Below are 12,470 nucleotides of genomic sequence, written 5' to 3' on the forward strand. Positions count from 1 at the left end.
AAATTGGCAGATAATTTTCTAATTTTAATCATGTATTTCTGAAATAAGCAAACGGAATAAGAAAAATGTCTAGAAATAGGATTAATAATGTTATATTTAGTTTAGCTTATAATAGAAAATACGAGATAGATCTGTACTATATTAAATATATTTTTTTCAGTTTAATGTGGTTTAGTGTTTAGGATGTTTCCTAAAATGTTAGTTATCTATCTATCTATCTATCTATCTATCTGTCCATCTGTCTGTCTGTCTGTCTATCTACACACACACACACACACACACAAATTTTATGCTTTAAATTTTCTTATGCTATTCGCTTCTTTTTAATTAAATGCTTATAATTAGTAAAATGATCTGCCAGTTATCAGAACAAGGCTATTTCTAGCAAATGAGGTTTAAAAGTCTTATATTTTTTACTGTAATGTGGTCTAATGATTTGAATGTTTCTTGAACACTAATGAGAGATGAACTGTACAGTTTGAGACATGGTTTCTCCACAGCACGATAAAATCTCACAATTATCCGACGTTGTGGTCTGAGGCCTGAGCGTCTGTGCTCACGTCATTCAGATGTGGACTGTGTTTGTATTTTTGTTTTGTTTTTTTTGTTCATGCTGCGGATGCTGTGTTCTTGAGATTAGATTTATTTTGTTAAACTTCCTTCCTCTCATCTTGTCCTGTTTGAAAAGTTAATGGCTTAATGCAGCGTGATTATTCCTTAGAGCCCTACCTTAATTTAGAGCTTCAGAGTCTGCGAGCCTGAGACAAAATATGGCTTAATATGGACAACATGTTGATTTCTTTTTTCTATTATTTTTTTCCCATTATGGTTATTACAAAATAAGCAATACATTGTAATAATAATAATAATAATAATAATGTTTAATTTAATTAATATAGTGCATTTCTCATACCCAAGGCGCCGTACAACCAGAAAACACATAAAATACACAGTGTAAAATATATAAAAAATATATGTATAAAATATATTTATATATAAAATAGATATAAAAATATAATCGAGTGAGAACAGACGCACACAGCCGGACATCGCTCCGGTGATGTATGTTTTGTATAAAAAAATTTGTAGTTAAGAAACAGCTAATGTTTAATGTTAATTAACAGCTACTAAGTAGTTGATGACTGCTTTAAAAATATGCTAAAATGTGTTTGCACTGCATGTAATAAATTCATGTAATTTAACCTTATGTAACCTAAATTACACAAAAAAGGGCTACGGCACAAAATAGAACGTTATATTTGGTTACAATCGGGTCTCATTTATCAACTTTTTAGTAAAGATGTGTGTAAGAGTTTTCGTAGCTCAAACCAAACTAATAATTCCTTCTAGTTTTGCAAAAATTTTCGCTGATTTTCCTCATACTCACGTGTGTACTTCGATAAACGCCAATTAGCCATAAATTACCAAGCATGTTCACAGTGTTTTTATGTTTAACCACGCCCAAAAAAGCTCCATACAAGGCAAAGAGAGCTGAAAAATGACAAAAATGGCGACTGAACGGTGAAAGAGATGCATCGCTGAATAATTCTGTCTTTTTTGTCAGTGCGTATTTGTACTGTTTTCATGGTAATATTGTCAGAAAGCATAAAACTCTCACAGATAATTACACCATGCGTTAGTTATGAAACAGAAACATGTACATAAATTCGTGTTAATTAATTTCCAGTTGTTTAATGCTTAAGCTAATATTATGCTGTAAGAGTTAATGAGTGTTCAATCAAGCATGTCTTTCTCATCTGCTCGTCTTCATTCTCTCTCTTCGTCTTTCTTTTCCCTCTGCAGAGTGAGGAGAAGAACCGGCAGCTGCAGGAACGTCTGGATGACGCAAAGCAGAAGCTCCAGCAGACGCTGCAGAGAGCCGAGACGCTGCCCGAGATCGAGGCTCAGCTCGCTCAGAGAGTGGCTGCTCTCAACAAGGTATCTCACACACACACACACACACACACACACACACAAAGTGTTAAATCCCTACAGTGTTAATTAACACTATTTCCCCACTTTATCCCAAAAGTATTTGCTCTGCTAAGACGTGTTGGGTGTCTTAGGCTTGCTTTCGTTGTGCTCTGGAGCCACGTGGTTGATGTTGCTAAGAAGAAATGTCTCAGTCTGTCTCGCCCAAATATTTACTTTTCTGCAAATCTCTGCCTCAGTCGTGCTACACAGACTCGCTAATGTGATTCAGGGCTCAGGCTTTTTTTTTTTTTTTTATAATAATTGACGTTGCAGTCGTGAAGATCGTGATCAACCCAATTATCATCCTGACAGGTCGCACGAATAGACGGGTTAAATCCAAACCCTAAAAACATGCACAAATAATCTCTACGTGACTCTAACCAGCTGCAAAATGAATACAACTAGGAAAAGTGGTGTTATTTTTTACATTTCAGCACGGCCTTTGGATTCTGCAGGTGGAAAGATAGAAGTAAAAAAATAAAAAAACCACCAAATATTCCAGCAGATAAACACGAGTTTGTCCTCATCATCATAAACGAGTGCTTGATGCAAAAGTGTTTAAGGGTTTAGGACACACTGGGATTTAGTGCAATCAGTAAACATCTAGGAAGCCATCTTGGATGACTGGAATCACTTTCTTCCTGATTTTCTCCCAAAGTTTAAAGGTGGAAATGTTCCTGAATTGAACTGGGAAATTTCAATTCCCCAGAGGTCAAAACAACCTCTTTCCAATTTCTATTTGAAGTGAAACCATACTAAAGATGTCTTTCTTTCAACATATTTCTGTTGAACGTAAAAAAAAAAAATTTAGCCTACATTTGGTGCAACCGATATAACCAGCCCTTCATATTTCTCTTACACACATTATATTTATGTCATTTTGATCCTAGAATAAAACATTACAAAAAGTGGTGAAATATCAATTGACACCAAAAAAAACCCAGAAAGCCTGAGAACTGGAGAACTGCTTTTGTGCGTCTTTACGGTTCCCCGAAAACAAATTTAAGGTCAGACATTTGAAATATTATCTTCTATCTCAGTCATGAAGAGCACATTCAGTGCAATGTAGTGAGCAGAACACAAGGGTTGAACTCAAGCTTGAATCACTGCTATTTTACTTGATGATCTGATACTTGATGATGAGCTTAATGATGTTTTTTGGAAGAAGCTCGATTTTAGCCTCGTAGCTCCCGTGCAAAATTGAAGAAGCAAATGTCAGACACAAAAATGTGTTTGCCGTACGTCCACATTTGGCAGCGACAAAATGACAGGCTAGCATTTTTTTTATCATTATTTTGTCTATGCATGACTGCAATTTCAGCAACATTCAAGAAACACTTGAACTGAGATTTTCTTGATTCTACGCACAGTAGATAAAGCGACAAATTCAGACAATTGGCTCGAATGATTCCTCGGACCAATCCGATGGAGCGTGTGAGACGACGTTTCTTCAATTTCCTGCTCGAACTTTAGTTCATACCTTCAATTAGTTCCGGAAAAATGGAAGAAAACTTATAACTGAGGTTTCTTTTTGTCATATACTTTATGACCTGTCATTAAATGTGTATAGAGAAATTATGAAGAAAAATAAAGCTGAGGAAGGAAGGAAGCAGCCGAGCTCGCTGGTGCGTCTGGAGAGTGTGTGTAGCTAGTACAGTTGGCTTGCTTTGCTAATCTAATCTGAGAAGGCAGTTAGGAAGAAGCCGAGCACGTAAATAAATTTTAAACAAAAGTGGGATGTATACATTAAATCACAGAGTGGAATGTAGGTTACTACTGTTTCCCATCGTAACAAAAAAAGCCACGCCCACAAGAGACTAACTACAAGCGACACAAGTGACTCGTCACCTGCTAGTGGGTGAAAATTGTGTAAATGTAATTTTCTTTTGCCGAAGTAGCACTTTAATTGAACACTATATTGAGGATTTTTATACTAACAAATCCTTTTAATTGTCTCATTCTCTCGTTTTTTTCTCTTTCTCTCGTCCGTCACGCTTCGTCTCTTTTTCTCCGTCCTTCTGTCGCAGGCTGAGGAACGCCATGGCAACTTCGAGGAGCGACTGCGACAGATGGAGGCACAACTGGAGGAGAAGAACCAGGAGCTGCAGAGAGTGAGTCACGATTTTATCCTCTTTTACATCATCTCTCTCTCTTTCTCTCTCTCTCTCTCGCTCTATTTCTCACTCTGTCGTTTTGTTTGATGCTGGAGTTTAACACTTAGAGCTCTAATGACGAATAGCCTTTTAGTCCGTTATGTTTTAGACGAAGACACCATGGAGTACGAGTGTGTGGAATAATTGGAGCGCTGGGTGTCAGGAAGGTGCTGTATTAAATAAAAAAAAAGTTATTATTAAAAAGTGAAAAGAAGTGGGAAGAAGGGAACTGCCGAGAAAGAGCTGTCAGAGTGTCTGGGACAAAAATATATAATATCATTTTTAGCCTTCCCTTGCCACACGAGCGAAGAAAAACATGAGAACGCACCTCATCCCAGACCGACACAGTGTCCCATGACGCATCAAATCATAGGCACAGTGTATAAATAGCTGAGAGAGAGCCAGGATAAATAAAGGAATAGTTTGGCATAAAATCAAAGGTACTCATGGTAGTCAATCAAATGAGTTTACTTCCTTAGTCTGAAGAAGAAGTAGGAGTCTTTCTCACCCAAAATCTTTTCCATACACAGACTCACATATTGTTATATACTTGCTTTAAATTACATCACTAAGTCACCTGTCTTATTTTTTAAACAATTTTGTAAAACATCCCTGATAGTTTGTGCTACAGATAAACTTATTGTTGCTACGCTACTAAATATTTTACAGTTAACAGCCCATGTTCTGTGTATTTATTGTCCTGCGTGTTTATTGTCCTGCACTCGTTTCACACTGTTGTGTATTTACACTTTATAGAGTCTTGTGTACTGTTATATGTTGCACCATGGTCCTGGAGAAACGACATTTTGTTCCAGAGTATATGAGCTATACAGAAGAATGACAATAAAAACCCACTTGACTTGACTTACATATTTAAGTGAAACTTTATGATCATCACTTCCATCTTTCTGCTACAATTTCTGCCACATTCAAACTTTTGGAAGGCGGAGCTTAAAGAATTGGAGTGAATACCAAATTGGGCAAAGATTGATTCTGAAAATAAAAAATGATTACGGTTGTCCAAGATGGCCGTCTGTTTGTGTGACATCACTGAAGAACTGGTGAGGCTGAAATTCACACGAAACTATTTTGGGTAACGTTTGACTTCCGTTATTTGGTAGCTACATTAGCATAAAAATTAAGGAAGCAAACTTCACACACCAAACTTATCATGGCTAATCTATATGTAAAATCTGACTGTTTTACCGGTTTCTTTCAACTGTTGACAAAACATGTCAGACTTTAGGACCTCGTAACTTAAAGGTCCAGCGTTACCTCTGACTGCTACAAAGCGCTGACACTGGAGACTCCTTCCATAAATGTTCAATAAACATCTCCGCACTGAAAAGTTTGCCGTTTCTATGATTATACATTTTTCTTTGTTACATCAAACATGTTTTCTTAATCTTATCTTAATGTATCCTGAGTCTTACGTTATGTGGAGTGTTTGCTGTCCAAGACCCTGTGAATGAGCTGTTACTATAGAAACGATATCGTATTAGAAGGAGCGCATTAACATAAACCTGTGATTTGAGTACCGCCGGAGCTACTGTCCAAGCTGCTGTTGTAGAAAATTAATCAGCACCTTCCGATTTGAGAATCAGCACTGTGGAATAATTAACAATAATTTAGGCATTTAAGGATTTCGGGAAATTTATTAGTATTTAGCGCTTTTTTATGGACACATTCTCTCTCTTTTTCACTTTCTGTCTTTCTCTCTTTCACTGTGTGTCTCATTTTCTTTATATTTCTCTATATTTACTTGTTTTGCGGAGTGGAGTGTATGTTCATGCATGAGTTTACATAGCGGAGGTTCAGTCTGATGCTGTGTGTGTGTGTGTGTGTGTGTGTGTGTGTGTGGGCTTGTTGTACCGTGTACATGTTCTTGTCACTGTGTATGTGTGGGATTTGTTTTACATTCGCTCTGCCCTGCTCTCTCTGCCAGGCAAGCGTTTTTTTTTTTTGTTTTTTTTTGTTTTTTTTTTTTAATCAGGGGCCAAAACACTTTTTCCTCCCACTCACTTCCTTTCTCTCTCTCTCTCTCTCTCTCTCTCTCTCTCTCTCTATGTCTCTCGTCCAGGCGAGACAGAGGGAGAGGATGAACGACGAACACAACAAGCGTCTCTCCGACACCGTGGACAAGCTGCTGTCCGAGTCGAACGAGCGCCTGCAGCTCCACCTGAAGGAGCGCATGGCGGCTCTCGAGGAGAAGGTGGGCTTTCACACGGAACATGATTCACTGATTTTTTTTTTTTTTCAAATGTGAACCAAGTAAGAGTAAAATAAGACTCCTTCCTGCCTCACAGAACGCACTGTCTGAGGAGCTCGCCAATATGAAGAAGATCCAAGATGATCTGCTGGCAAACAAGGTACATTTACCTTTACACACCCCCGCACAGGTTAACACACACCTGTGCACATGAGTAAAAACACAGTCAGTCAACATGACAGTATACAATACTGCACTCATCACTACACACCTATATTACACAGCTGAATATGACCATATACACCTGGATAGGTCAATACACACCTGTGTACATCAGTACACACCCTACAGATCAGGACACACCTGCATATATCAATACACACCTCCACAGATCAATGCACACCTGCTTACATCAATACACTCCTGCACAGGTCAGTACCCACCTTCTCAGATCAATACACACCTGTACAGATCAACACACACCTGTATACATCAATACACACCATACAGATCAATACACATCTGTATACATCAATACACACCCTACAGATCAATACACACCTGTATACATCAATACACACCCTACAGATCAATACACACCTGTATACATCAGTACACACCCTACAGATCAATACACACCTGTATACATCAATACACACCCTACAGATCAATACACACCTGTATACATCAGTACACACCCTACAGATCAATACACACCTGTATACATCAATACACACCCTACAGATCAATACACACCTGTATACATCAATACACACCCTACAGATCAATACTCACCTGTACAGATCAACACACACCTTCACAGACCAATACTCACCTGTACAGATCAACACACACCTGCGTACATCAATACACACCTGCACAGATCAATAGACACCTGCACAGATAAATACACACTTGCACACTTCAATACACACCTGCTCACCTCAGTATACACTAGCATGGTAGGGTGGTAGATACCTGCACAGATCAGTACACATCAGTACTCACCTGCATATATCAATACACACCAGCACACTTCAACACACACCTGCATACTTCAATACACGCCAACACGCTTCAACACACACCTGCATACTTCAATACACACCTGCACATGTCGAATCCACATCTATATACATCAGTACACACCTGCAAACCTCAATATACACCTGCACACATCAGTACACATCTGCACAGGTCTGTACAACAAATCTGCACACCTCAATACACACCTGCACACTTCAATACACACCAGCACACATCAGTAGATACCTGCACAGATCAGTACACACCAGCACACTTCAATACACGCCTTCACAAATCAGTACACACCTGCATACATGAAAACACTGGCATTCCACAGCTGTTTAGGAACATATACACCAGCAAAGGTAATTATATACCTGGACATATCAATACACACCTGCACAGGTCTAATCCACGTCTATATACAGCAATACACACCTGCACACATCAGTACACACCTGCACAGGTCTGAACAACACACCTGCACACATCAATACACACCTGCACAGGTCTGAACAACACACCTGCACACATCAGTTCACACCTGCACACATCAATACACACCTGCACACATCAATACACACCTGCACAGGTCTGAACAACACACCTGCACACATTAGTACACACCTGCACACATCGGTACACACCTGCACAGGTCTGTACAACACATCTGCACACCTCAGTACATACCTCCACACATCAATACACACCTGCACAGGTCTAATCCACGTCTATATACATCAATACACACCTGCACACATCAGTACACACCTGCACAGGTCTGTACAGCACACCTGCACACATCAATACACACCTGCACAGGTCTGAACAACACACCTGCACACATCAGTTCACACCTGCACACATCAATACACACCTGCACACATCAATACACACCTGCACAGGTCTGAACAACACACCTGCACACATTAGTACACACCTGCACACATCGGTACACACCTGCACAGGTCTGTACAACACATCTGCACACCTCAGTACATACCTCCACACATCAATACACACCTGCACAGGTCTAATCCACGTCTATATACATCAATAGACACCTGCACACATCAGTACACACCTGCACAGGTCTGTACAACACATCTGCACACCTCAATACACACCTGCACACATCAGTACACACCTGCACAGGTCTGTACAACACATCTGCACACCTCAATACACACCTGCACACATCAGTACACACCTGCACAGGTCTGTACAACACACCTGCACACATCAATACACACCTGCACAGGTCTGAACAACACACCTGCACACATCAGTACACACCTGCATATATCAATACACACCTGCACACATCAGTACACACCTGCACACATCAATACACACCTGCACACATCAGTACACACCTGCACACGTCAATACACACCTGCACAGGTCTGTACAACACATCTGCACACATCAGTACACACCTGCACACATCAGTACACACCTGCACACATCAATAGACACCTGCACAGATCAGTACACACCTGCATATATCACTTTTTCTTTTCAGTTCTTTTATTTTTTCATTCCTTTTCCCTCCTTTCTTCCCCATTCTTTCATCTTCTTTCCTTTCTCTTGCTTCATCTGCTTCTTTCCATCCTTTTTTTACCTATTCCTCTCTTTTGCTCCTTTTTGTTCCTTTTTCATTTTCTTTAATTCTCTCTCTCTCTCTCTCTCTCTCGCTCTCTCAGGATCAGCTGATTGCGGAATTGGAGAGGCTGCAGCTGGAACTGGATCAGCTGAGGGGCAGGTCTGGCTCCTCCTACTCTCGGTAAGCTCCTCCTCCTCCTCCTTCTCGTTGGTGCTCTGAATGATTTTAAGAGCTAGCCTCAACCATGCAAAGTCATGACGTTGTATTTTTCTAGTGATTTTTTTAAACGCAGTATTCAGAGCACTAACACTAGAAGGAAGTGGACGTGGTGAGGATTTATGTAGCCTTTATAATGGACTTTCTGGCTTCTAGTTTTGCTCTGCAAGTATAAATGCACATGTTTAATAATTAAAGTCAAATTCTAGGAAGAGTTCAAATAAGAGAATTACATTTACTCACATAATGACTTGTCACAGTTATGACACCTGTCAGAAAAAAACCAAAGGCACCTCTAAGAACTTAAGCCATGACTGTACAGGTATTTACAGGTTTTTCCCCAGTTACATTTAACGGAACAGTTCAGTGTGAGTGCTGATGGTTCTGGGTTCTCCTCTCTTCCTGGCGGTGCAGCTCTCTTCCCGGCAGCGCTCTGGAGCTCAGGTACTCCCAGGGAGGCGGTTCTCTACCTGCCGGCTCCACCACTCACCTGGATCACTATGGCAGTACAGGCTCAGGGGGCGTGGTCAGACGGGCCCACCGTGGACGCTGGGGCGGAGCCAGAGAGGACGCCAGCAAGGTGAGAAGCATCAGTTAACTTTTATTGCCACACTGGATGTATATCCGAGGTCAGATCGCTAAACCCCTCCTCTCCTGTGCAGTACGGCGAATGGGAGAGCGGCGCTTTGCTCGGCCCGGGTTTCGAGGGCGGAGTCGAGGGCGGCTGCTCCGATGATGAGGAGGATCGCGAGACGCTCTTCGGCTCTGAGCTGCTTTCTCCCAGCGGACAGACAGACGTCCAGACGCTGGCCATCATGCTTCAGGAGCAGCTGGAGGCCATCAACAAGGAGATCAAGTGAGCTTCAGATTCACTCACACTACCTTTTTTTTTTTTTTTCTTACCAAAAACAAAATGCATTTTAAACATGTTTAGTTAAATGCATTAAAACTAGGAGTTTTCAAGCTGTTTATTACCAGAAACTCCTTTATTAACATTTATATAAATTCCACAGACAGTGGATTTTATTTCATGAACATTATTTAAATGTATACAATAATATTTTGTTTATTTATTAGATCCAGAAAGGTTTTTTTTCTGAAATTATACAAACTACATTAGATCCATATTCACATTATTTACTTGTTTTTGAGTTACTGAGGTTTGAATTAAACTCATTCAATTCAAAAGGCTAAGAATAGCTAATAGCTAATCAACAATAAATTATAATATTGCTAATCCTGGTTTGGTTTTTCACTGGTTTTGGTTTTTCCAGGGGCCCCTGGAACCAGTAGGGGAAAAAACACAACATTTTTAGGACTGTTTCACTTTTTAGCAAAAAATGAAAATGAGTGATTTTGACCTAAACAGAATAAAACATTAAATAAGAGATTTATTTTATGAGTTATTTAAAGAGACACTCAAATTCAAAATGTAATCATTAAAACATTTATTGCAAAGATGATGCAGTCATGAAAAGTCTTTTTGTGTGTGCGTTTGCGTGTGTGTGTTTGTGTGTGTGTTTGTGTGTGCGTGTGTGTGTGTGTGTGTGTGTGGTTGTCGGGATCATTTTTCTGTGATGGTTTGACGTCTTTTTCTAATCTGTTTTTGCTATCTTTTTTTTGTAATCTTTTTGGCTTTTTTGAAAAACAACATTGCTTTTGCATTTTCCAGCTATATGGCACACCTCCAGCATTTTCAAAATGTATTGTGTCTCTAAGAATTTTTTAAAAACTGGCTGATTATGGAAAGGTGATCCTGAGAAATTGTGTGTAATTGTAACACATTCTAGATACTGTTGTTGTGCAGAGAGAGAGAGAGAGCCGATGATGTGCTACATCACATGACAAATGATTAAAAAAAACATTAATTTTATAAAGACATGCTGATTTAAAGCAGTAATATTTCACCTCATGCCAAGTAAGGAGGAGAAATTTTGGAGAAAATATAGAAAGTCTGTCATACATATTTGTTTGTCATTTCTCCATTTTGAGTTCCTTCCAGTTCTTCACATGCTTTGCATATCTGAGATCTCCCAGTGCTTAATTCATTCTGTGTGTGTGTGTGTGTGTGTGTGTCTCAGGTTGATTCAGGAGGAGAAGGAGAACACGGAGCTGAGGGCTGAAGAGATCGAGAGCCGTGTGAGCAGCGTGGCTCTGGACGGACCCCCGGTTCCTCCGTCCTCTTTGGGAAGAGACGCCAGTGGCAGGACCTTCATTACTCCGTCCCTCACCTCGTCCACCCTGGCGTCCCCCTCTCCGCCCAGCTCGGGTCACTCCACCCCACGCCTGCCCCACTCTCCGGCACGCGAGACCGAGAGACAGGTAGCGTATCAGCAAAAACTTTGTCAATGCGAATAAGACACAGTTTTGTAGTTGTGCTTGAGAAATGTGCTGTAAGTTCTGGATCAGGTCTTGCTGTTGCTTTGACTTGCAAACATGCTACATTAAAAATTAAGCAACATTAATTTACAGTTCAATATAAAGGGAATTACAAGATCTTAGTACACAAGATCTTACAGCTAACACCACAAAAACGAAACTAAACCAGGTTACAGCACCAAGGGGGAGCTGTAGTACCGTTAAAACTTTAAAAAATGCCTGATACATTACACAATCTATCAAATTAAATTAATTTTTTTAATCAGACAGAATTTAAAAGGGCGGATCTTATACTGTAGATGGCTTAATTCATAGAAAATATGCTTATTTTTCACTAATGAGATGTTATTTGTAGATAAGTCTAATTGTCTGTTTAAATTATGGGATTTGATTCGTTTTGTTTCTCAGAACAACAAGGAAGACGATAGGTCCCTGGCCCTGCTGGACTCCACCCCTCCACCCACCCCTCGTGCGCTGCGATTGGACAGAATGAGCCACACCCACCCCGGAGCCATGCTGGATGACAGCCGCGAGTTCCGCAGGTCAGTGAGACGCGTTAATGAGACGCAGATGCACGAACACATTTTTAAAAAGATTCTGCACATTTTAACATCAGCAGCTACCAAATCAGAATTTGAATCAGAAAACGTTATAAAAAGATATTGCGATACAATATCATGGAAGGTGTATTACAGAAAAATAATACACAATATCGTTATTATATAATTGTAGTTTTAACTTATATTCATAATAGCGAGTGTGATAGTTAGCTAGCTTAACATTAGCAGACATGTCTAGTTAATCCGTTCTGAGAATCCACTCGAAACTGCATATTATTAAAAAAAATAATAATTATACACAAAAAATTGTGTGTCTCTCTCCATCTTTCTGTCTCTTGTCCCTGCAG

General features: G+C 39.9%; 1 protein-coding gene across 5 annotated transcripts in view; it reads left to right on the top strand.

The window, feature by feature from the left end:
- Positions 1-12,470, top strand: part of ppfia3 (PTPRF interacting protein alpha 3) — a 59,492-nt gene that overhangs the window by 28,054 nt on the left and 18,968 nt on the right. For all 5 annotated transcript variants that reach the window (XM_053239343.1, XM_053239344.1, XM_053239340.1 and 2 more), the window contains exons 11-19: positions 1,804-1,938; positions 4,002-4,085; positions 6,208-6,339; positions 6,434-6,496; positions 9,069-9,148; positions 9,599-9,764; positions 9,847-10,040; positions 11,266-11,506; positions 11,972-12,105. In XM_053239343.1, coding sequence (XP_053095318.1) covers positions 1,804-1,938; positions 4,002-4,085; positions 6,208-6,339; positions 6,434-6,496; positions 9,069-9,148; positions 9,599-9,764; positions 9,847-10,040; positions 11,266-11,506; positions 11,972-12,105 — 1,229 coding nt within the window. The remainder of the gene's footprint in view (positions 1-1,803; positions 1,939-4,001; positions 4,086-6,207; positions 6,340-6,433; positions 6,497-9,068; positions 9,149-9,598; positions 9,765-9,846; positions 10,041-11,265; positions 11,507-11,971; positions 12,106-12,470) is intronic.

This window comes from Pangasianodon hypophthalmus, chromosome 13 (assembly GCF_027358585.1).
Source record: "Pangasianodon hypophthalmus isolate fPanHyp1 chromosome 13, fPanHyp1.pri, whole genome shotgun sequence".
NCBI lineage: Eukaryota > Metazoa > Chordata > Actinopteri > Siluriformes > Pangasiidae > Pangasianodon > Pangasianodon hypophthalmus.